Source organism: Setaria italica, chromosome VIII (genome assembly GCF_000263155.2).
Source record: "Setaria italica strain Yugu1 chromosome VIII, Setaria_italica_v2.0, whole genome shotgun sequence".
NCBI lineage: Eukaryota > Viridiplantae > Streptophyta > Magnoliopsida > Poales > Poaceae > Setaria > Setaria italica.
In genome coordinates this window covers 33,694,451-33,719,453 of record NC_028457.1, presented here as the reverse complement: position 1 = coordinate 33,719,453, position 25,003 = coordinate 33,694,451, and the positions used below count along the sequence as shown (strand labels likewise).

Genomic DNA, 25,003 nt, shown 5'->3' with positions numbered 1-25,003 from the left:
GATCAGAGACAGGTAGATCGACAGGGTTGGCAGATGCGGGCCGCGTGGGACCCTCATCATCTTGGACGATGACGACGACGACGCCATGGCGCCCTCACCGTCCTCCTTGCCGGCAGCGTCATCAGAACCGGCGACAACTCCATCTCCATCCCCCATGCCGAGCTCCCACCTCGCTTCTGCCCACTCGCCGTCGATGATCTCCTGCAGCTCCCGGGGGTTGGACGTGCGCCCGAGCACGACGCGGCCGTCCTTGTCGGCGACGCCGCGGACCCAAGCATGGAACGCGGCGAAGCCCTCCTTCGTGGCCTGGACGTCGGCGCTCACCCGGCGGACCGTCGTCTCCCGCTCCTCGGCGGCGTCCCAGCGACGGCGAGTAGTCGTCGAGGGCCGGGACGCGGTAGTCCTCGCTGCTCTGCGCCAGGAACCACCTGAGGAACTCCACCGGCAATGCCACCGCCTTCACCGCCGTCGGAGCCCCGTCGCCGCCGCCGTTGCGGCCAGTTGCAGCAATCGTCGTCGCTTTCGCTTCGGCCCCATTATTGCGCCTCCGCGCGCCGTGAGCTCGATGCTTTGTGTTTCTTCATTGCGATGAGGACTCAATCGATCCGCGGCGGTTAGCCTCGCACTCGACCTTTGTAGCTTAGAGGCAGAGCTAGGTTAGGGATATGATCAATCTCGGCGTCCGTCGTCTCTTTTCCAATCCAATCAGGAATCGAGACTCCGGCTCGATCTGGACTCCTTTTCGGTCGGCAGACCCTTGCTAGATCTTTGAGAAGTTACCAAAGTTTCCTGGTGAAGAAATTATCAAAGTTTCAGAAGCTCCATTCTTGTACTTCTTTTCCCTCAGCATTCCATTGCTAGATCTTCGAAAGAAGAAAAACACACAGACGTGCTTCAAGGAGACTAGGTGGTCCGATCCATGTACCAAAAGATGTGCCAGTTTTCATTCTTTCACGTCAAAGTGAAGGCATAATCTTTGTAAATGCTATGCAGAGTAGGTGGACAATATAATCTGTGCTAGCTTACATGAATTCAAGAACGAAAAGAAAAAAGACCATTTAAGGCATGTTATGAAACAGGAGCCCAAATCACAAAACTCAAATGACCCTCAGTTCATTTCTACGTTATCCATCCAGCTCAATTTTTCACGGATACCGCAAGCTCAACTGTGGGTGACTGTAGGTCACTTAGATTTTGGGGTGAGCACCTCGAGTCCACCCATGAAGGGTCTTAGAGGCTCTGGAATCACAATCGACCCGTCGTCCTGTTGAAAATTCTCCAGAATGCATACTATCAGACGAGGCACTGCAACAGCTGTTGCGTTGAGTGTATGGACAAATTGAGTTGGCCCGCCAGCTGCCTTCACTTTCTTGGCGTTCGCCGGTGGAGGCTCTGTGGGTGCTGGACGATAACGGATGCCTAGCCGCCTACTTTGATAGTCTGTGCAGTTAGATGCACTGGAGATCTGCAAGTTTTCATCACGAACTATCAAAAAGACTGAATGAAATGGGATGAGCAGGAAACGGTAGATGTAGAGGCCTGGAACCCTTACCTCACCATATCGCTCTAGGCCTGGCATCCACGCCTCAATGTCAAATTTCCGGTAAGCTGGTGCACCCAAATCCCCAGTTGCCATATCCAAAGTTCTATTAAAAAAAGAATATTGGCATTGGTATTACACTCGTGTCAATGAAATTCCATCTCCAAAACAGATAAGGCACACAAATTAAAAGGAACAGGATGTACTTGAAATGAAGTCCAAGTGATGCATAAAGATCCTCTTCAATCGTAATTAGTTCTTCATGCCATTTGTCACTTTCCTCTGGTCGACAGAATATGAACATCTCAACCTTGCTAAATTGATGTACTCGATAGAGGCCCCTGTTCAGGATAAAAGGACATAAACGTAGCAACTTTACAAAGGCACTGTAAAATAAATCTCAATGCAGAGCAAGTGAAAAGTCTGCTTATCAATTACTGTTTTATGCCATCAAAAAATAGACTGCTTATCAATTACTGTTTTATGCCATCAAAAAATAGAACCACCACATAATCTCACTACACCTACTTTTTCATGCTATGGTGAAATTTCATAAATCAAATCAAAAAAATTGAACCACATAATCTCACTACACCTACTTTTTCATGCTATGCTGAAATTTCATAAATCAATAAACTCAATCAGTCATAATCTTTAAGGCGAAAGGAGAACAGACTAACCTAGTAGCAGCACCTGCTGCACCAGCTTCCGTGCGGAAACAGTGTGAATAGGCTACATATTTTAAAGGCAAAGCAGATTCGAGAAGTATTGAGTCCATGTGGATGCCTCCAACAGGAATTTCAGCAGTTCCAATGAGACACTGATCGCTGTTCTCAATTGAATAGACCTACACAGCAGAGTGCAAGAGATCATATTAGCATCAGTAAAACAAGAACTCAAATGTACCCTTCTGAGGAAGAGAAACGAAGGTATTGAAATTTGAACAGCAAAGAATGCCACAGAAACCTAGAGGGCACATCAGGGGCAAACAAATACTCCTACTCAGTAAAGGGTGAAATTTTGGGACACGTGTGGTCAAGTTTTATAAAATTTGGCTCTTGATATCCTTTTGAATTTTGAGATTGAAGATTTGAAATGATAGGATTAGAGTCATCTTGAAAAGTAGTTCCACTTTTCAAACTATTAAGACTTCCCTGTTACTTTTTAATAAATATATTATAACAGAATTAGTGGCTAATCTTATGTTTTGGAGACTCCATAGATGCCCAAAACAGAAAAACTTTTGTGATCACAGGGAATACTCCACAATACCAAACAGTTGATAATGCAAACATATGACAATAACAAAAACTAGTCATTAGACCAAAGGGGTGCTTGAGTGGCTATTCTCATGCCATTTATGATATAAATAATTAATAGTGAATACTATGCTTAACAAGGGAGATCATACCTGAGTATTTTGGGCCCTTGGCTGGAAGCCGCATTTCTCAACAACAGATGACCGTACAATCTCTGGAGTTATGAGTGGTGTGAAACCCTTCTTTGCGACCTCCGAGATAGCCCAATTTACAAGAGCCATCTCCAACAAAACAGCTTCATTCTTTAAGTAGTAGAACTTTGAACCACTGACCTGTGCAACACAGTATGGATCTTTTGTAAAAAAGAAAGACCCAACAATACATCCACTTTTATAAGAATTTCATAACATAGACAAACTAACTAGATCCATTTTCATAGAGAATTTCAGACCTATTTACTTAATGTCATGCAGTTTGACTTTGGGTGTCCCAAGTCCCAACAAACCTCTTAGTCAACAACTTTCTAGAATGTGTTTAAATATGAGTGAATTCCCTCAATGCCGTTGGAATTTATAACGATGCCCTCAATGCCATCGATATTTTTCTCTTCAACTCACTACCACTAATTCTAATTTCCTTTCCCTTCATTGCCATTCCGTTAGATTTTCCGTCTCAGCTCGTCCTCTCCACTAGAGGCGTACGTGTACGCGGCAACATTGGCCTTGGGCGCGACGATGAGGACGCGCGTGGTGCAGACAGCGCCGACGATGCCGGGGATCCCAGACGCGGCCTCAAACCTGGCCATGACGACCGCGGCGGCGGGGCTGTCTGGCCAGATGACCTCGGTGAGCCGAGAACGCCGATTGCTAATAGAACTCGATTCCGTCAATGGTTATATAGATAAGGTTCCAGTGGGGCCACGTTGTCAGTGTCATATGGATGGAGAATCTAACCGAATGGCAATGAAGGGAAAAGAAATTAGAAACAATGGCAGTGCGGGGAAGAGAAAAATTTCGATGGCATTGAGGGAATCGTTATAAATTCCAATGGCATTGAGGGAATTCACTCTTTAAATATAGAGTGGAAGTAAAGTTGTCAGAGCTATACCTCAGCTGCTGCATCAAAATCAAATAAATCAAGTTCCTTTCCCAGCTGAAGGTGATCTTTGATTGTGAAATTGAAGCTCCTCTGACTTCCTACCTACACAGTTCAAACAAAAGAAATTATTGATCTACAAAGTGAAGGCAGCAGGAAATATATACAGCAACACGCTACCTCCTTCCTGACAACAGAGCTTTCCTCACCGCCTACAGGAACATCTGGATGTGTAGCGTTAGGAATACTTTGTGCTTCAAGTTGAAGCTTATCGGTCAGCTCAACAAGATCCTCTTCAAGTCCAATAAGTGCCTCTTTCAGGTTCTTGCCTGTAAAAACTCAAATAAGTAAAAAAAATCCTTAACTTCCTGCTCGAACTTTAAAAAGTGTTTATTATACCTTCTTCAACAAGGGCTTGGCGCACAGATGGGTCTAGTTTCCCTTTCATCTTGTTAGCAACTGCATTTCTTTCAGCTCGGAGCCGTTCAACCTCCTGCCATCTGTCATAATTAGAAATTGTTGCCATGTTTCTGTTACCACCATATTACAGTCTGGAACTTCTAATAAACTCTCATGGAAAATCTGCCGCACTTTTGAAAAAAAAAGGAACAGTCTGGAACTGAATAACCAACTGTGTTCAGCAATTGTGTGTATAGAAACATGTTTAACTATTATATATGTCCTCAGCAGAAGATAAAACTTTTATAAAGGAACTATTTAAAGGGAACTAGCAGATGTACACCATTAACAAAATTGCACATGAACAAGCACTAAGAACCTGAGGATCTTAAAATTTTCGCAATTTAGCTTTGCTATCATAAAAGACAAATTGACAAGAGGACAGTCTTAAATCAGTTAAGGGTCAACCAAAGCCACCTAAAATCGGGCACAGGAGAACTCTGGGGCATGATTGGAACAATACAGATCATTCAGCTGAACACAGAAGATGGCAATTGGGATGAAACTGGAAGCATCGTCGCCAATAGACCTGTGTAGTTTCTGTCATGTTTTGGTTACATAGCTTTCAAATTTTAATAGGCGTGCCTAATGGGTTTCTTTGATCTTACTTGTTAGTAGTGTCTCTACCTGAAACAGGTAACGATTACACTAGAGGTAAGATGCGGTTAGAGGTCAAACTGTCTCTCTTTCTATGTCATTGCTGTAAACTCTAAAACTCTGTTGTATTTCCGTTCTTGTTAATGGAAATGGAGGACAGACTCAATTCAGAAAAAACAAAAACAAAGCCATCTAAAGGTTGAGCTTTCAAGAATATGTACATATTCATAATAATTCAATGTTGACATAACATCAATGCATTATTATAAGGTATGTCTGGAAGAGCTCCATAACAAGCACCAGGTCAGTATGAGTTCCTACATTCAACTTTCACGGGCAATGGGTTTGTCCGCTCTAAATCACCTTTAGTGAGCATTGAATTTGCACGTACATATTCATTATAATTCAATGTTGACATAACATCAATGCATTATTATAAGGTATGTCTGGAAGAGCTCCATAACAAGCACCAGGACAGTATGAGTTCCTACATTCAACTTTCACGGGCAATGGGTTTGTCAACTCTAAATCACCTTTAGTGAGCATTGAATTTGCACGGAATTAGTGGGCTATGTGGTTGAATGTCAATCTAATGTATAAAAAAACTGTGACTTATGCTAAACACAAAATTATCTTTGCTACAAATAAACATCACGATTTATGTCCAATTTTTAACTTCAGTTTCTAATTTTTGCTAGCCAGAAGGATACCACAAGGTACAAGCTTAGTTTGTCAACCATACCATTGGACAGTTGAAACAACAGTTTAAAAGTAAATTCAGAAGAAAATTGGGATTCCATGAAAATTGTAGCAACCATCTGCACACCACTCGAAGGCATCATAATCCACGCACTAGAACATGAACTACTCACAGTGCAAGCTTTCAGTTGGACTATTGCCCAATCTAACGAAGCACAATCAGACAGCTTGAGCAATTGGAACAAAGAGCTACGACATTGTGAAAGCTCCTGACCTTCTGCAGCGCGAGGTACTGGTCATAGAGCTTCAGGACGAGGTCGAGGTTCGCAGCGGAGTTCCTGCTCCGGATGTTGTCAGCGACGGCGTCCCGGTTGTCCCGGATCCATTTGAAGTCAATCGACGCCTTCCACTGCGGCCTCACCGCACCACCTCCACCTGCACCCGCGCCGCTGCCGACTGCAGCCAAAACCGAAGCTTAGATGTCCGGCTACGAACGAATCAACGAATGAAGGCTAAAGCTCTTACCTTTGGTGTCGGGCTCGACGGCGGTCGTGGCGGCGGCGGCGGAGGAGCAGAAGAGGAGGCGGGGATGGGGGCGGCGGAGGAGGGAGCGGGTCAGGGTCCGGAGCGGAGAAAAGGAAGCTGTGGTTGTGGCGGCGGATGAGGAGAGGAAGCGGCCGCAGGTCAGCATCTCGCCGGCGAGGTGGAGGTGGCCGGCGGGCGGCGGGCCGGCGGATAGGTGACGGGGATAAGAAAAGGTGGGGTTTTTGGGGCGCACGGGGCAGCGACTTGGCAATGGCAACGGTGAATGCTAACCGTCCGATCAGACAGGTCGATGAGATCGCTCATCGCTGTGCTTGTGAATACGGATGAAATTCGGATCCAATTCGCATCGGATAGTATTTTTATCACATTTAAGTCGAATACAAATTACGATATTTTCAAATACAAATACAAAATAAATGTCTTTAATTCAGATATCCATCGAATATTTACTCGGTTTGAAGATAACATCTATCTAGTTTATGTGTTGATGGTTGTAATAACAAAACTTTTATACAAGTAGAGACCAAAGTATGAGTAAGTGCAAACAAAAATTGCTCATGAAAATACTGCATTAATTAATAATTATTTGATTTTAGTGCAATCTATGAAACAATAATATATGGATAAATATATATTTCAATAAATATAAACATTTATCAATGAATAATAAAAATTGTACAAAAATGTTTTTATTAATAAATAGATAAACTAGAGTATTTAAAAATAAAATTAATACTCACATATATTTATTATATAAATTTAATGGCATTGGTCACTAAAATTAGAGATAAATTTTAAATAGTTTTATGGGTACAATATTAGTAATAAAAAATTAATATAATTAACTATTAGTTATAAAAATAAAATTTGAATTTTGAATGATATACTGTCATTATTAATATTTAAAGTAACATTATTTATCATTAGTTATAGAGATAACTAGCAGTTTCATATGGTCGGATATGTCGAATACAAATGTGGAATCGGATAGAAAAAATCAAGAAAAACGAATTCAAATGTATCCATTTTAGTACCACATTAAATTCGTTTATGAATACGAATATCCATATTTGTCGTTTTAGTGGATACGGATTCAGATAATTCGGATATCCATTTTCACATTTTCATCCCTACTTGTGAAATCATTTTGTTGTGACAGAATTACTTTGTAATAAGACAATGCTAAGGTAAGCCTTTATTATTCTATAATTATTATTGTTATAAATTAGAAAAAGGATCTCTGGAAGAAGGAAATACAGTGTGTATATATAGTAGGTATTTGAATAATTATTTGGCATACAAATAATCTACAAAGCTTGTTGAGCAAACATCACAAAGTCAAGTATTTTCTTTATAATCGTCTCAACTTTTTCTTAATTCATAAATTTGGCATACCATGCTATGTGTTTACAAGAATGTTAAATCGACACACAAGAAAAGGCATATAAAAGGGCTAGAACATAAAGCAAACAACCAAACATATTATATTTTATATTTAAAATATGAAATGAGGATCAATTTAGAAATAAAAAAACTTGTATTTAGCTTTCCAAGTTTTTTTAGATTTTGTTAACTTTTTGGTGTACTAACACTAACATTTGACCAAGATCCTCGTTGGAAACACTTTTTTAGAGGGGAAAGGTCAAGTGGTCAACCAAGAACGCATCCTTTGCACAACCGCATCAGCGTCACGCCATCACCTCCGCACGCGCACACCTCCCCCACCGTCAGCCGCGCGTTCTCCGGCGACCACCACCACCGACATCACCCATCTCCCCCGCAGGCCGGCGGCGATGGCGGCCCGCGGCGGGCAGTCCTACGGGTTCCCGATCTACTGCGCCGCCTGGCTCCCCCTCGCCCACATCGTCAATCCGGACCCTCCCGCCACCGATGCGGACGCGGATGCCGCCTCCTCTTCCCCTCCGCCGCCCCCGATGGCCGCCCTCGGCGGCGGCGGCGGGGAGGGCCGGAGCGGCGTGCCCAACAAGCTCGTCGTGGCCGCGCTGGACCCCGCCGCTGCGGCGGGGGAAGAGGCGGCTCTCTCCCCTGAAGCGGTGAGCGATCCGTCCCATCCCAGATCCTGCGCCGATCTAGGCCGTGTGTGAGGATCCCGTGCTTATCTGGTGTCTCGTGGCGGTGTTGGGCAGGTTGTTGAGGTCAACACCGAGGAGGAGGTGCCGTATAGGATGGCCGTCCACCCGCGCGGCGACGGCGTGGTCTGCGCCTTCCCCAACGGATGCAGGTTGGTGCCCTCCTCGCCTCGGGTCACGTCCTTGGAGTTCCATACTCGATGCGCACGTACGCCGTGTGCGTCTGCTCCTGTTGCTTGATATTGGTACTTGTTGGTTGTGAATTCTGATTTGTGTTGGTGATCAAAATGTGATACATTTGTATCCTTCTATGGCTTGTGTCGGTAATGTAATCAGTTAATTTGCTGCTTCTGTGTTGCTTAAGCTCGGAATAGTTAGTTGGGATTGTTTTGTGAAATTCTACTCGGTTGTCAAATAAGTTGTGACTAGTGATAGTGTTTTGTTTTTGGTTCCAAGGAATGCATTGTAATGTAGCCTAGGCCAATTCTATTCGAGAAGATAGTTTCTGATGTTGATTCTTTTTGGCAACAAGTGACATGGCCTGAAGGGGATTGTGGTATTTGTGAATTGTCTTGTTATGTAGCCTAGCCTTTCCATGCAAGATTCTTCTTTAACAGGTTGAGGCATGTTAGATTAGTTCCTGCTTCTATATCTAATTTACTGTCCTGTTTGGTATTTTGGTAGCCTATCTCGAAGCATTGTTCGGCCATGCAGCTTGCTTAGTTATTATTGATGAATTAGTGGTTCAGAAAGTAGCAGCTGCAAAAGATAATGAGGATGTCCCCCCCCCCCCCCCCTCCCCCTCCCTCTAACTTGTAAATTTTTCCTGCCGTAGTTTTAACTATGAAAACACCCATGTAGGTTGTATCGATGGGAATCACAGGAAGGAGACGAACCACGTAACCTAGCTTTGGAGGCTGACCAGGAAGCATTAGCGGAGCTAACAGATGTTGGTTTGCAGTTGGCCGTATCATTCAGTGGAGAAGGTTCAATACTTGCCACTGGTGGTGAGGTAAGTTAATATGGCATTTTTTTCATTGATTTTACTGTTTACTAGTTCTTGTAGATATTTTAGTACTTTTGTTCCTTAGGAGTATTATTCCTTTTCTGTTGTGAATATATCTGAAGGAACACTCTAGGTACTTCAAGTACCTAGTTTGGAAATTATTCTATTTTCAACTTTATTTCATAAGCTAAGCAAGATATGATTATTCGTTTTTGTTCTGCTTATTCTGACATCACAAAAGTCAAACAATGTCTTACGAAGATCTGATAGATCTAGTTGCTTGTAGGGGTGCTATTCTTCTGGCGTATGCAGCTAGCAATGTACACTACATTCTGTGGTCATCATGAGCTACACTTTTGCATACTTGCTAATGTAGCCACATAATTAACTCGTTTAAGCAACTAAACAAGCATTTGACAAAATTGACAACATTTGTTATGGAGGATTCTATGAAGAGGTGGCTGTATACTTTTTATGTTAGCCAAAGAGATTCTTCTTGTTTCATGGTCTTCATGGCACAGAATTCTTTGGCAAGAATGTAAAGCTAGGGTGTCTTTAGTAATTGAACAAAATTGTAGCACTTTAACATGAGAGACAAGCTAACATTTGAGTAGTTCTTGAGATGTGCTTTTCCAGATTTCATTGGCTACTGTTTTATACGTGATTGCTTCATCACCTTAAGCTATATTTAAGCAAGTCTATGCTTATCAGTTTCTGTAGGTTTATCCATTGTTGACGGGTTTTTAATAATCATTTCTTGCTGGCAGAAAATTCCTAACACTTGGCCTTGCTTTTACATTATAGTAATGCAAATATGGTTTGCCTTCATTTAAGTGATAACTTTATTAAGCATGATCTTGCATTTATGCTTTGAGGATTTGTTAATAGTTTCTTGTTTCAGGGAGGTTCTGTTATGGCACTGGAATTGTTTTATTATTGACATGTCTTCATTTGTTTCTATATTTTTGTAGGACGGACATTTAAGGGTCTTCAAATGGCCTGCCTTGGAGTCTGTTCTCACAGAAGCTGATATTAAAACCTCAATTAAGGATCTTAGTTTCAGGTGAAGAAGTGGCAATCAAACTTATATTCCCTTATTAATATTATTTGCAAGATACTGATGGAATTTTTGTGCTTCTAAAACCTGCTTTCAGTACCGATGAGAAGTTTCTTGCTGTGAATAGGAGCAGTGGTCCATGTAAAGTGTGGGATTTGCTGTCATCCGAAGTTGTAGCTAATCTCCCAAGAGAAGCAGTGAGTGTTGTTTTTTGACAGAATTCATAAGTTTAACGATTCAATGTCATTAATTTAATGATTTTGTATCTTGTTTAAGTGAGTTGCTGATCTGTACATTTCCAGGGAGAAATATTTGGATTCTGCAGATTCTCCAATAAGACTGACAATAGTAACGTCTTATTTATAGCTGCAATGCAAGGTGACATTAAGATTTAAGTTGACCTTGTTACTAATCACATTTGTTAATGAGCTTGAAGCATGACAATAACAAAATAATGCTGATTTTTAGGTGACTATTGGAAAATAATATCTTGGGATACTACCTCATGGACAAGAGTTGGATCAAAGAAAATAACTCGTGAGGCTATTTCAGCTTTCGCTGTGTCACCTGATGGTGCTCTTCTGGCAATGTGAGCATGGAATAATATTGTTGCCATCATTCCATTTAGGTACTCAGCTTTAGGAGATAACATGGCTGTATTTTCTTGGAAATCTTATGTTTTGCCCTTGATACCCAGTGGAACAATTGAAGGAACCGTCATCGTACTAGGGTCAAAAGATATGCGAACACTCATAACAGTTAAAAAGGCACATCTTGGCATTGTTACTACGCTGGGCTTCTCCCAGGATTCAAGGTTAGATCTACTTCAGTTGAGTCCTAAAAATCAAAAATGCAATTTCTCAATGTAGTTGGTTTACATCATTTCAGAACCTTGCTGTCAACTTCCTTTGACTCAACTGCAAGAGTGACGTCAGTTGGGTCCCCTAAGAGTAATGGTATGAGGCATCTTTGGTTCTTAGATTTATTTCACCCAGCCATTCTTTGCAATTCTTATTCTAAAAATGGATGCTTTTGTCTTGACAGGTTCAAATGTATGGCCTATGATACTAGTTATCATTCTAGCAATTTTGGTATACTACTGTATGCAACACAAGGCAGAGCTTTTGGCAATTTTGCCGCGTTGAGATAGATTTTTGATCAGGCACAACTGATATCGCATTTACTTGCCTTTGTGATTACTGATCCTCAGCTTGAGATATATGCGGTATTGCTTTAGAATTGAGCAATTTTGTCTTAGGTCAACTGTCACTATTGTATCTAGGTAAGCGAAACAGCAAAAGGTGTTGAGGCCTTTACCTTGTCATGCTTGTGTAAAAAGGGGGGGATGCACTCATGTTGTCAAAAGTTTTGTAAGTTGATGGCTGCGAGAGTTGTCTGTAGCTATGTTTCTTCTTGCTCCAAGTTAGGAGGAGATTGCCCCCAAGAGTTCAATATAGAGAGTTCAACGACAGTTTATTTTGTATTTGTATGCCAAAACAATTTATAGACCTATTAAAGCTGTATGAAAGTTACTTTTAACGAAGAAAAAAAATGCAAATTGCCTCTTGGTGCCTATGCATGTGATGACCAATCTTGGATGATGAAAAAGGGTTGTCCCACTGTGCTCTGCATCTCTTTGTTCGGATTTAAGGAACCGTATGGGTTGGTTTGTCCTTGCCTTTGATGTGTTTGCTGCAGTATATTTTGTACACGCCGATGTATTATAGTCAATGTTGTCAACTTTCTTAACTGTCCCTGCTAGGTACTATACACGTATCCCAGCAGTGGCGTGCAGTCTACAGACAGATAAAACTTATGGGTGAACGCACATGCTGCAGTCACACAAAACAGCTAGCTTGAAAAAGAGACATCCCAAATGGGTCAACATGTGCACTGCGCATGACCTTATCCTAAACCTACATGAATTGTGAGAGGTACACCTAATTTTTGCTTTTATAAAAAAAGAAAAGGCACTTCAAAACTTGAAGCTAATTGGTCACTCCATCTCACAGAAGCTTCATCCACAGCCAACAGTTTGCACACTGCAACTTCCACATCTCACTTGATGACCAACAACGACCTGCAACAACCGTCCGGTCCAAATAATTGATGCACCCTGCCCTCTGAGGTGACTGGGCTCTGTCTACCCTGCCTACTTTAACCTCACACCATTAGCGTTGCAAACTGGAGCATCATTTTTAACGCGGTGTTAGTGCCCTGACAGAGACATGGCCCGTCAGTAGGTAAGGTGGCCTGTCAGCTGGAGCTTTCTTCACAATCCTGAGCTGGGCAGGCAAATCCAGCAAGGCTCTTCAGGTACAATGCTTTGGTGAACTTTTGGTGAGTATGGTTGCAACAGAATCCAATTCAGCTGGATTGCAATTTGGAACAGAACCAATTCCATGGATGGCATGTACCAAAAGTTGCTTTCATGTTGTACAATTTATATTGCTATATGGTGCCTGTACCTGAATCTTTAGAAATTTGAGGCAATGGTGTCGGAAAAGAGCGATATTCGCGCCTGTGAATTGAAAGAGTATGATCCTGAACTCCTGATTCCTCCGGCAGCTGAAGATCATGGACATACAAAATGGCCACATGAGACGGATTCTTCGCGATAGATTCAGAGAAACTAGAGATCAGTGGGGTAAATTTTTGTAAGGAACAGCAGTGATCTCGCACATATAAAACCTCTTCTTTGTAAGGAATTCTTTTGTACAATTTCTGACGCTCCGCGGTGTATGCACAGACTCGAGTTATTTACTTGTTACTGCATACAGTACTAATCAAGTAATCATACACGGAACTAGGAAAGGTTGCATTTTTACCTTCCCTTGTGGTACCACACCAAACACCAACCTCACCCCTCCAAGCTTCAAAGTTGCCACTTTTATACGGTCACTTCATCGCCGCCGCCGCCGGCGTCAACCGGCTCACCGTGGCATCTCGTCGGAGCTGACGCCGGCGGCCGATGGCCCGGACCTTGCCGGAGGGTGCTGGCAGCTCCCGGCGCTGAAAGAAACTGACCGCCCTGCCCCGATGCCGGTCATCTCCATGGAGTCCGAGAACTTCAGAAGCCTCATGATCTTGCCGAGCCCCGTCATGTCCCCCTCCCGCCCGCTGCTCGACGCTGGCGCCCGGAACGAGACGTCCGGCCACGCCCGCCGCGGTAGCGCCACCATGGACGCGGCCCGCCGGACGGCGGCGCGCTCCGGCACGCCGCCGCGCTCTGTTTCCTCGGTCTGACCGACGCCGCCGTCGGCGCGAAGATTCCTCTCCGGCTGACGCTCGCCCCCTGGCGTCGCCGTGGCCGCGCCAGGCACGGTGTTGGAACTGGCGGCGGCCGCGGCGACCTGGACGGGCGCGCGGCAGAGCGGGCAGTTGACGTGGGCGCGGAGCCAGGTGTCGATGCACCCGCGGTGGAACGCGTGGCCGCACCGCGGCAGCAGGCGCAGCGTCTCGCCGTCCCGGAACTCGGCGAGGCACACCGCGCAGCTGCCGTCGCCGCCGTCGTCCACCGCGCCGGCGCCGCGCTTCTTGCCGGCATCGTACACCACCGCGGCGATCGCCGCGATGGCGCGCTCGTCGAGCCCCTTGGTCCGTATGTACCACACGTGGTGCACGCCACCGCCGTCGGCCTCCTCCTCCTCCTCGTCGCCGCCCAACCCCTCCGCCACGGCACCGGCCAGCACATGGCCCCCCTCCGCATCGTGCTGGGCCGCCAGCGCCGCGTTCCGCGCCAGCCTCCGCCGCCGCCGCCGCACCAGGCGGTGGACGAGCAGCGCGAGGAGGAGCACGGCGGAGACGGCGAGCAGGGACGCCGACAGCGCGATGAGCGGCGTCGGCAGCCGGCCCGAACTGATGTGCACGGTGGCGGCGGGGGACGGCGGCGGCGGCGGCGGCGGGCAGAGGCGGTAGAAGGCGCATGAGTCGGAGCAGTTGTTGGCGCAGGCGAAGGGGTCCGGCACCGGCAGGACCGGAACGCCGCCGGGGGTCCCTTCCCGCTGCGGCAACGGCCTCGGCGGCTTCGGCTTCGGATTCGGCTCCGGCCCCGTCTTGGGCTCGGGCTTGGGCGGCTTTGGCTTCGGCTTCGGCCGCGGCAGCGGCGGCCTCTCCTCCTCCGGCGGCGGCATGGGTTTGCCTTGCCCCTCGACGCGCCTCAGCCGGCCGTGCGAGACGGTGTGTGTGTGTGGTTGCGCTGCTCAACTTGGCGTTGTGTTCAACTCGCGTGTGAATGTGATGATGTGGTGGAAGAAGGGTGACCTGTGAAAAGTGGCAGTGGTTTTTTTAGTGATAAATATTTTTCCCTTGAATTTTATCGAAATTTGTATTTCAAAAGGTCGATTTGACGGTGATTGTGATGTTACTAATAAGCTATGCATGATGGGCATGTATCTGTGTGTAGTTTAAAAGCAGGGGTTGAAAAGGATATTTCGTGAATATCTTGTTCTAGGCTCCAACATTGACAACAGAGAGTCATTGTTAATTAAACACCATTTCTTTTGCGTTATTTATGCCACGTTTAGAAGTGGCTCAGTCTCACGCGAGTGCTAACCAAAATTCTTGGTGATTTTTTATTGGAAAAACAAACCCCATGGCTCAGACATGTGAAGATTTTTACTGCCATGTTTGAAACTTTGAATGGTGCATTGGAATAAACCATTTGACCATGGAGATCACTTCTCATCACGGGCATTGGAAGGTTCTCCAAGGAAACGACGTACTTTTCCACCTCACATACAGAGATGAAATTCAACATTCAGGTCAAGTGTTTATACCTCATAAAATAAGATTTTTGATTATAGTATCTGTGGAAGAAAAGATTTTTTTTTTCATGTAATAGGACTATCAATCAGGTAAGAAGGTACGTGTAATCATACGCCAAGAATAAAAACTGCCTCATAAATAATCAGATTTTTTTTTTTGATAAAGAGGTTGAGCGTTTAATTCCATCCTGCAAGAGGCAAGACGTGGACAGCGCGTGGCGTGGGAATTGGACGGGAGCAGCCGTGCAATAACGGCAGTTGATCTGGTTTGGTACGTGCCTGGTGGCTGGCCGTTGCCATTACGAAGCCGCACCCGTATCCTGGCCCGTGCTAGCAGGCTGCAATCTCACAGCTGAATTCGCGCGCTCAGGCCCTCCCATGTTAACATTTTTGGACCGGTAGGCTTTTCGATGGTATGGTCTATGGTGCACGTGCTGACGACGCGCACGTAGCACCCTCTTCTACGTTCGTGTCCGTCGTCGTCGCTACTCGCTTGTCGGCTTGTGCCCGACGGTCCCGTAATCGGAGACTATGGGAGGTCGTATGCCGTTCGATCCTTCGACAAAAATCTTGAAACGAATTGGACCTAAAAGTGTCACATCGGATAGGACTAAACATGAGCTAATTATAAAACTAATTGCAGAACCATGTGCTAATTCGCGAGACGAATCTATTAAGCCTAATTAATCCATCATTAGCAAATGGTTACTGTAGCACCACATTGTCAAATCATGGACTAATTAGGCTTAATAGATTCGTCTCGCGATTTAGCCTAGGGGTTGTGCAATTAGTTTTGTAATTAGACTATGTTTAATACTCCTAATTAGCATCCAAACATCCGATGTGACAGGTGTTAAACTTTAACAGGGTGTTCGCAAACACCCCCTTAGATAGAAGCATTAGTCCCGGTATAAATTTCATAGCCTCTCTTAAAATCTTCTTAGTCCTGGTTGGTAATTCCAACCCAAAACAAAAATAGAGCTTTTAATCTCGATTGAAACCACCAACCGGGACTAAATCCACTGGTGGCCTTTAATTATCTCTTCGATTGCTATCTCTCTCCCTTATGCTTAGCTCCTTCCTCTGCTCCCTCCATCCTCCTCCCCGACCTCCTCCTATAGCTCCCTCCCCATGAGCCAAGGCGAGATGGCTCGGCGCGGCGCGTGCGGGCAAGCCAACGGCCCGACGAGGCGTGTCGGCCCCGTGCGGTGCGAGCGGGCGAGCCGCCACCGCGCGGCCTGGCGAGGCGCAGCGTGGACATAGCCAGGTGAGCTGCCGTCGTGGTGCGGAGCTACCAGATGAGCTGCGGGCAGGTGGGATTGGCGAGCGGTGAATGATTATTTGTTTGCAAATGATTGTTTGTGATTTTTGCTGGTGAATCCACTGCGTGTTGTGAATTAAATCGAATGGTGTTGTGAATTAGATCTTGTGGGAATTGATTGGTTATGTGTTCTTACTTGTATGATGATCATGTAAGATGAGCATGTCTCTTGCTTCAATTTATGAAGCGTCAATTGTTTCTCTCTCTTAATTATCTCTATGGTGGAGTTGAAGCTCGAGGAGATGGTGGTTGAAGCGGTCTCGGTCGGTATTTTCGAGACATATGCATCTCTCCGATCACACTGCATCTCAATTTTCCACCGGTGCGTGCATCAGCATTGGAGAAGGCGGTGGCACAGTCGGCGTCGTGGTGTCTCGGACGACGAGGGCGCCGAGCTGCTGACTCGTGGTCATCCGCCGGTGGACCGTTTCGCCGTTCGGTGTGGCCACGAAAGAGAGCGGAACAGCACGACCTCGAAAGTCGCAGTGGTTTTAGGTAAAAAATGTATATATTTCTCATCTGAATTCTATAGAAATTTGTAACTTTTTCTTAAAAAAATAGATGGAGATTGTGATGTTACTGGACCATGCCTGATGCCGTGATTGGTATGTATCTTTCTATATGTGGTAGTGATTCTTGTGAGTAGTTTAAAAGCAAGGGTTCTGAAAAAATATCTTTCATGAACATCTTGCTTTTGACTACATACTCCAATTGAGAATGTAGTCATTGTTTTATCGAAACATGATTTCCTTTCTGCTTTGTGTTATATTATCTTGATGACATGTTAACATGTGGGCTAATAAATAAAGTAAGGCGAGAATAATATAATACTCACTCCATTTCAAATTATATGTCATTTTAACTTTTATAGGTACATCATCTGTACTAGGCACAACACATATTAAGATGCATAGCGAATTTTATTAATTTAGAAAAACTAAAATGATTTATAATTTTGGATGGGTGGAGTAATTACCGATTCAGCTCGGTAGCGGTGACCAAAGTTTTCTAGACCATTTTTATGAAAAAGTAAATAATCTTTTTGCATGATTTTACAAATGTGAGGATTTCTAATTGTCATGTGTGAAACTTTGGATGAGACGTACGTTGAAATAAACTCGGCCGATCTGGGGCCAAAAACAGAATGGGCCATCGCAATGTATGCATGTATAGGGTATACATAGGTAGTGTGCTGCAGGCCTAGGAAGCTGTGACTCAAAGGCCCCGTTTGGATCAGGGCAGATTTTCAGAATTCAGAAGCTGAAATCAGGAGCTCCTCCAAACTGGTCAAATTCTAGCTCAAATTTTAGTAGATTCTGAATTTTAGGAATCTCAAAAGCTTCTCAATGGTTGATTCTGCCAGCTTTTGCGCACATAATTTACCATTTTGCCCATCCACTTTTGGGCAATTCTAGCTTTCCGCACGTGCAATTGTAGCAAGGGCAAAAAGGACATGTATGTAACAAATGAAATAACTATAGAATCACAGTCTGGAATAAAATCCACCCAGATTTTGCCCAGAATCCGGATTTTGAAAATCCATCCAAAATTCAGATTTTCCAAAAATCAGTAGTGACTTTGTTACAGCCACTAATAAATCCAGTAACATAGGACAAAAAAAAAGATCATCGTCTTGATCGAGCTTGATTTGATTGGGCTGGTGATTATGGCGATGGAGGTGGCTGTAGCAGATCATTAGGGCTAGCTGGTTGAGGGCTTAATTTCATCCTGCAAGTGCAAGACATGGATAGGCGTGGAAATTGGGCAGGGAGCAACAGTACCACGACCAACCAGCAGTAGGATATCCCTGGTTTGGTGTTGGGTGGCTGCTGCCATTACACAACTGCACCGTGCTAGCCCCTAGCTGATTTTTTTTTTCTTTTTTGAAAAACACTAGCTGAATTTTCACCCAGGCCCTCCCATGCTTGCAGTTTTGCACTCTCGTAACAGGCTCTTCGACGACATCGTGCACGTGCACGTTGCAGTCCAGTCCAGCAGTATGATTGTACGTACGTGCGTCTCCTCTATGTACGGACATACTTTCATCACCAACTCCTCGAGAGGGCTTTTTTGAGAAGGAAAAAAGAAACTCGACTCGTGAGTAATAACGCGCGGTCAGCGTAGTTGGTTGGGAGGAAAGGAGGAGGCAGCGGCCGGCGTGGCGTCTCCGGCGGCGGCGGGCCGGCAGGTCATGCACGGCGCGTCCGCCGGGGGGTGGGGGCCCACACGCTGCGCGCACGCCACGCTGGACCATGCACGCGGCACGCCGCGTGGCGCAGAATAATGCAACTGGACAAAGTGCCTTGCAAATTTTGGCTTCACTTCTAATATACTCCTTTTTTATATATACAAATTGTCTACTCGTGCTTAGAAATATTGTCTCGGGAATAGGATTAGAGTTACCTCCGTCCCAAATTATATGTCGTTTTAGCTTTTTTAGATGCATAGTATGCATCTAGAGTATATCTAAGTGATAACAAAATCTATGAATCTAAAAAAACTAAAACGATCTATAATTTGGTAAAACGATCTATAATTTGGGATGGATGGAATACCTATTATTTAAAATAAAGAGAAGTTCAAACTGGGAAAAGCAGAACGCGGGCAGCCATAAGTATGGAGGGATGCTATCTTTCGTTTGAGCTTTCTAAAAGAAAAATGTACCTGGAGGCAAATGTTATTACCCAACATCCAAACAGGAGAGGTCAAGGATCAATTTTTTTACTCCAAAAAATCTAAAATTTGCAACATCGCTGATCCTGAGTTCATCTTGCCTGAAGAAACTAGTCATGCTCGCTTGAGAACAAATGAACCATGGAAAGCAACTTTACGAAAAGAGAGAACGCAGTCAACCACTGTTGTGGGCCGGCCTTTCTGCTGCAGGGGAAGAAGAATACGAACGAGAGAGCCCACAGCATAACATGATTGATATTGGGCCTAGAAAATGTTAATCGCAAAAAAAAAAGATAATGGATTTGGAGATGCGGGGTATCGATCCCCGTACCTCTCGCATGCTAAGCGAGCGCTCTACCATCTGAGCTACATCCCCAAGTTGGTGAATTTTGAAAACAAAATTTAATTAACTCAATAATACGATTTCGTTTCTCAACTATGGAAACGGCAGCTTGGCTGCTAGTGCTAGAAAAATATGCTCATGAGGAGCAAACTCCAACGCCTCTTTCTCCTCGCCGCCTTCCACATATAGATGCAGACATCACTGTCTGGATAAAGCCAGAGACGACACATAGTTTTTTTTTCACTCAAAAGCGTGTCAGTTCATCAACATCTAACTGCATTGAACTTAGCAATTCACTTTGCATAAGATTCTTGAATTTGGGAAATGTTAACATGGTTTCGTATTGCGCTGTTCTCTCCATCACACCACTGCAGTTCTTACTGAAAAAAAAAAACTACAGATGTGTATCTGCTAATCCACAGACCGGATTTTCCATAGTACTTGTACGCATCAAGGAGCTTATCCAATCTCTTCAATGCAGTTCTCACTGAAAAAGAAAAACAATGGTCTTCTGTTGTACGCGCTAAGAACCTTATCAAATGTATGATTAAACAAAGAACGCCGAGGATGCAAGAGATTCCGTCGAGCAGGTAGCGCTTGTCTGCCCCAATGTCGCTGCTCATGCAGGCCTAGCCGTGTGCTCGTGCTAGTAAAGATGAAATTCAGACATCAACATCCAATCTTCAGGTTCGCTGTTTCTGTTGCGTGACTAAATCGCTGTTGGAAATAAATGTACCTGGTTTGAAACGGGTACCTTTTTTTTATTAGGGATGATGCACTGGTGGGCTGGTATGGCAGTGGCACGGCCCATCAATTGCAGAAGTCATCAAAGAGATATTCAGAACCATCTCCTATCCTCTCTCTCTCCGGCTCCTGTTCTTCCTCCTTGAGATGCTCAAGCAGTATTTCTGATTTCTCTGTCTCTATATTTTGCTACTCTACTATTCTTTATTTCCCTACTGTGCTTCCTTCCTCAAATTATATCGATTAAGTTTGTATCGGGTTCCATTGTATCAGCACTTGCAACTGGTGATCTTGTTCATGAGCTTGTGTGATCGGATTGCGAACAATTTTCACTGCAATCGGAAGGCTGGCACAGATAGATTTGGAGTAGGAAACAAACTATGGGGTCCCTTAGGATTATATATTTTCCCTTTAGTTGCGAGCTTCAAAAACTTGATTGTTCTACAGTGTTTAAAAAAGTTCGATTTGTTCTACAGAACTACTAATTGATCATGCTTTCTTCAGATTCCAGTCCCTTGCTTGCATCGCAATGGCAGCATAGTCCGTGCCATGCATTATATTCTTGCTCCATCCTAAGCAAAAGACAAAGTGAAAGAGTTCGAAGTACGCGACTAGCTCACTCATAAGAAAAGCATCAGCATCGTATTTCTTTCTTTACTCTTTGCTCTCCTTGCAAGAAATGTATCCAAGGACAGCGATACCGTGAGAGTTCTAGCGCTTTTGTATGCCTCCGCTACTACAAGAAAGGAATAGCAGAATGAGAACGCGGCATACTTCTAAGCATGCAAACAGATAATGCAGGCTTCACATGCAGCAACCTAGAAAACGCATATCTTGAGGCTTACCGGTGCAAGTACCCAAAGCATTCCGTCTAGATAATCTAAGGTATGAGCTCGTAACTTTTGATTGCTTAATCTCAGTCACATAAACTAGTCCCGTGTGCTCTTTGTTTTCTCCTCTCTTCGTGTCTCTGCTCCCTTTCTAACTAGCTTTTTGGTTCTAATTTTCGATAATGCATAATGATTACTAGCTCCCAAGATATGAGTTAAATAAAAGTATATACATCTCTGCCAGCATAGTGTCAATGAAATTTCTATAGCTTCTAGAGATGAATATAAGTCAACCAATTTTTTTGAACGGTACATAAATATACATCAATAGAAAATCAGTTGACTACGGCATTTGGAATTCGTTCCTTGGACATAATGTTGGCATTTTATCAACTTGCTTAATCAAGCCCGTGACACTAATCCAAGGACCAAAGAATCCAATCATCCATTAACAAGGAGGCATTACTCTTTCCTCTGTTTATATATGTTATATATACAGTACTCACTCTGTTCCAAATTGTAGGTCGTTTTGGTTTTCTAGATGCATGTCTTCTGCTATGCATCTACGTATAAATTATGTCTAGATACATAGCAAAACATATGAAAATAATCTACAATTTGAAACGGAGGGAGTACTTGTGAATCTTTTATGTAAACATATCTATTTCTCTACGATTGATATTCAGAAAAGTAGAACTTCTGCTAGCTAGTTGTATTCAAACTTAGAGATGAGATTCAGTTTCGAGTTTAATTATATTTCAGTTGGATATTGTAACTTCTTGTAATCATCAGCTTGATATGTATTCCTTTGTTTAGTTTAATTTCAAACTTAATTATAGCTCGTAACTGGAACATATGTACACTAAAATGTAATTGATTCACTTCTAGACGTCGCGTATATATATATAGACACACACACAACAATAGAATGATAGATTTATAAAAATTTCATGTTGTATTAAATATAATGTTATCATTTGGAATCATGGGTATATTTGGATGGAAGCCAGCATTGGCCAAGCCAAATTTTGGCATATGGACTGTAGGTGAGCCTACCCGTTGGATTAACACCTTGATTTGACCGCGCCCAACTTGCCCATTATGCAATTCATTTTCGCAGCCCCACGCGACAGATTCCTAGGTGGCTGTTTCGGCTGCCAAAAATTTGGCTGACCGATGGATTGGCACGGCACATACTGGACCGCATCCAAATGCACCCTATATTCCAGTTATGCCAAGCTTGCATTGAATATCAAATTCAAGACATTACCAATTTAAGATGTGTTAGAGCTTTTTCATTGCGTCTTTTTCATTCTGAAAAAAAGATTGAACTACATTTTGCTTCTACATTAAAGTTAGAGTTCAAGTTTTTTCTCCCTCCAAGAATTAGCATATATACAGATTCCATAAAACCTTCATTCTAGTGCAGATAGGACATAACGGGTATAATTAGGAGAGAAATAATGTCCAAAAACAAAGGCTTGACAATATTCATGTTATGCGTGCATAACGGAGAACCAACTGTTTGTTTGAGTTTTGAGGATTATGATACTTTCCAAAATTCACACTAAACTCACATTGAAATAACTTCCCCCCAGGTGGTCTGAGACATATAAATCCTACATGTCTGCAATGGAGAGCTTTGTCAAAGTATTCAATGAGTTTGAAATCCAGCTACTTGTGCTCCTCAGCTTCACACTACAACTATTCCTCTTCTTTGCTGGCAACCTACGGCGCAGTAGCAGCAACAGACTCTTAAGGCTCTCCCTCTGGGCAGCTTACTTGGGAGCAGACCTGGCAGCAGTTTATGCACTCGGCTATCTCTCACGGCACCAGCAGACCCAACAGCTGGTTTTCTTTTGGGCACCATTCCTCCTCATCCACCTTGGTGGGCAGGACACCATTACTGCTTTTGCCTTGGAGGACAACAACTTGTGGCTGAGGCATCTGTTGAATCTGGTGACGCAAGTTACCCTAGCATTATATGTTTTCTGGAAGTCCATTGGAAGACACAATAATACAGAACTTCTAATTTCTGGTACCTTTGCGTTTGTTGCTGGAATGATCAAGTATGGAGAAAGAACATGGTCTCTCAAGTTTGGCAGCATTACAAGTCTTGAGAGCTCAGCTGCACACCGTTACAGAAAAGAACCGCCCCAAGGAACTGCTAGTGATGTTGCCCCTTTTGTTGGTGATGCTCTGGAATCCATGCCATCTGTCCTTGATGCCTTTTCCAAACGCACCTTGCGTGAACCTCTACGAGGCTTTGTAAACACAATAGATGACTGCGACCAAATGATCCGGATGGTAAGGCTTCAGCTTGGCATGATGTATGATGATCTCTACACTAAGGCTCCTGTGCTCAGGACTCGAACGGGAGTCATCCTTCGATGCATCTCTGAGGCCTCTGTTATTGTTGCTTTTGCGCTCTTCCATGTAAGTGAGAAACAGAGATACAGCAAAGCTGACATTGCAATCACCTATTCACTATTTGTCGGATGCTTTTTCCTGGATGTCTGTTCAATGTTTATTCCCATGATGTCACCATGGACATGGGCATGGTTGAAGGCTCACAAATGCCATGCACTTGCCAGGTTGTCGTTGTTTGTTTTTTATTGCGACATTGGATACCCTAAGATGAAACTTCGGTGGCCAAATTCCGTTGGACAGTACAACTTCCATAGCTGGCGGTTGAGTACTGACAGCGACCTGCAGCCAAGGACATGCACCCAACACATAATGATCTTGCTCAGAAAGTTGTTTGTGGATTTGTTCCGTGTTGAACAGAAGAAGTTGTTTTGGCTGAGCAAGATACTAGACACTGAGTTTACGGATGTGGATATCATGATTCTGGAGGGTGTCGCAGAAGAGCTTACTGATCTATTAAGCTCTGAACTCGATAATGCCAAAGAGTGGACACATATGGCCGCCCTGCTTTCTTGGTTGCAGGGACATTTCGTTCTTGATTTTGGTATGGGTATAATCAGGATGCATTACGTCACTGAGACATATTTAAGAAAATATGCTTCTGATTCGGACATGAAGGCAAATGCTGGTCTCATGGAGGTATGCCGGAAACTATCGGAATACATGATGTACCTTTTGGTTACCCACCCTTCCATTCTACCGCTCTCCATCAGTGCGGAAGCTGCCCTGGATGGGTTTCGTACACTTGAACAAGCTGACATGTACAGTGCTGGGTTGGATCCAAGCAAGGAAACACTGGAGGAGTTAGCTCGCATGTGGACGCGGCTACTTCTTTACGCGGCCGGCAAGTCGCATCCGGGGATGCATGCAGCGCTGCTGAGCGGAGGAGGAGAGCTCATCACATTCGCCTGGCTACTCATGGTCCACTATGGGGTAGGGAATTCAGGTATTATAGAGATCCAACTTACCAACAAAGATTTAGCTCAACAAGTGAACTTAGGTAGGTTCTATGCTTTCTGTGTTCCTCCGGAACAACAATCCGATCCATTCTTCGGTAAGCAACGCGCGCGAAATCCAGTTACTGGGGGCTAATAACAACCTATCTGTTGGTGGCTATGGGTGTGCTTCTGATTTGCATTGCATGCTTTTCTTGTTTGTTGTGTGATGAAATAAGGCACCATGTACATCTTTGCTTATTATTTCCCACTGATATATGTGTACGGACATGTAATAATCATTAATTGTGCTATTCATTCAGTTGACATCAACTTGAAAGTATGCTTGAATTCGTAAGGTGTCCCGTGCAAGTAGCGCGGCTACAACCGCGGCAATTTTTTTCTGATCAAAATCGATCGTCCTTTTTTGTTGAAAACATAAGTATGTTATACTTCACGTGATGTTAGACTTGAAAATTTTTTAGTGCAATATATGAGTAAGTATTCAATACTAACATTTTTTTTCTAAACATTAACTACCAACATAGCTTATCAGATAACGCAGCATTATTTCTCCAACATGCATAACCACCTAACACTAAAACGCACCATCCAT

General features: G+C 43.9%; 4 protein-coding genes and 1 non-coding gene across 5 annotated transcripts; 2 read left to right on the top strand and 3 right to left on the bottom strand.

The window, feature by feature from the left end:
* Positions 1-920: 920 nt before the first annotated feature.
* Positions 921-6,421, bottom strand: LOC101786421 (serine--tRNA ligase, chloroplastic/mitochondrial). The gene is made up of 10 exons (XM_004979642.3): positions 6,175-6,421; positions 5,924-6,105; positions 4,294-4,387; positions 4,075-4,223; positions 3,907-3,999; positions 2,952-3,131; positions 2,221-2,387; positions 1,747-1,881; positions 1,553-1,646; positions 921-1,465 (listed from the first exon to the last, which is right to left on the bottom strand). Exons 1-10 carry the CDS (start codon positions 6,338-6,340, stop codon positions 1,184-1,186), a joined length of 1,542 nt encoding a protein of 513 aa, XP_004979699.1. The 5' UTR covers positions 6,341-6,421; the 3' UTR covers positions 921-1,183.
* Positions 6,422-7,842: 1,421 nt separating this feature from the next.
* Positions 7,843-11,923, top strand: LOC101785744 (SEC12-like protein 2). The gene is made up of 10 exons (XM_004979641.2): positions 7,843-8,249; positions 8,343-8,437; positions 9,147-9,297; positions 10,263-10,354; positions 10,446-10,545; positions 10,651-10,726; positions 10,817-10,937; positions 11,046-11,162; positions 11,237-11,304; positions 11,393-11,923. Exons 1-10 carry the CDS (start codon positions 7,989-7,991, stop codon positions 11,491-11,493), a joined length of 1,182 nt encoding a protein of 393 aa, XP_004979698.1. The 5' UTR covers positions 7,843-7,988; the 3' UTR covers positions 11,494-11,923.
* A 144-nt stretch (positions 11,924-12,067) lies between these two features.
* Positions 12,068-14,728, bottom strand: LOC101785341 (E3 ubiquitin-protein ligase Os04g0590900). Its single transcript, XM_022829187.1, has 2 exons — positions 13,177-14,728; positions 12,068-12,916 (listed from the first exon to the last, which is right to left on the bottom strand). The coding sequence occupies exon 1, from the start codon at positions 14,479-14,481 to the stop codon at positions 13,282-13,284; it is 1,200 nt and encodes a 399-aa protein (XP_022684922.1). The 5' UTR covers positions 14,482-14,728; the 3' UTR covers positions 12,068-12,916; positions 13,177-13,281.
* Positions 14,729-19,411: 4,683 nt separating this feature from the next.
* On the bottom strand, positions 19,412-19,484 carry TRNAA-AGC. The gene has a single exon. It is a non-coding gene; the product is annotated as a tRNA-Ala (tRNA).
* A 1,475-nt stretch (positions 19,485-20,959) lies between these two features.
* On the top strand, positions 20,960-24,720 carry LOC101784947. Its single transcript, XM_004979638.3, has 2 exons — positions 20,960-21,080; positions 22,624-24,720. Exon 2 carries the CDS (start codon positions 22,649-22,651, stop codon positions 24,542-24,544), a length of 1,896 nt encoding a protein of 631 aa, XP_004979695.1. The 5' UTR covers positions 20,960-21,080; positions 22,624-22,648; the 3' UTR covers positions 24,545-24,720.
* Positions 24,721-25,003: the final 283 nt, after the last annotated feature.

Bases quoted from the DNA above. Each gene is read 5' to 3' on its own strand.
- LOC101785744 (XM_004979641.2), top strand. From the start codon at position 7,989: ATGGCGGCCCGCGGCGGGCAGTCCTACGGGTTCCCGATCTACTGCGCC. The intron at 10,727-10,816 runs GTGACATTAAGA...GCTGATTTTTAG, and splicing joins ATTTATAGCTGCAATGCAAG to GTGACTATTGGAAAATAATA. The intron at 11,163-11,236 runs GTTAGATCTACT...ACATCATTTCAG, and splicing joins GGCTTCTCCCAGGATTCAAG to AACCTTGCTGTCAACTTCCT.
- LOC101785341 (XM_022829187.1), bottom strand. From the start codon at position 14,481: ATGCCGCCGCCGGAGGAGGAGAGGCCGCCGCTGCCGCGGCCGAAGCCG.
- LOC101784947 (XM_004979638.3), top strand. From the start codon at position 22,649: ATGTCTGCAATGGAGAGCTTTGTCAAAGTATTCAATGAGTTTGAAATC.
- LOC101786421 (XM_004979642.3), bottom strand. From the start codon at position 6,340: ATGCTGACCTGCGGCCGCTTCCTCTCCTCATCCGCCGCCACAACCACA. The intron at 2,388-2,951 runs GTATGATCTCCC...TCTGCTGTGTAG, and splicing joins CAAGGGCCCAAAATACTCAG to GTCTATTCAATTGAGAACAG. The intron at 1,647-1,746 runs GTACATCCTGTT...TTTTTTTAATAG, and splicing joins TCACTTGGACTTCATTTCAA to AACTTTGGATATGGCAACTG.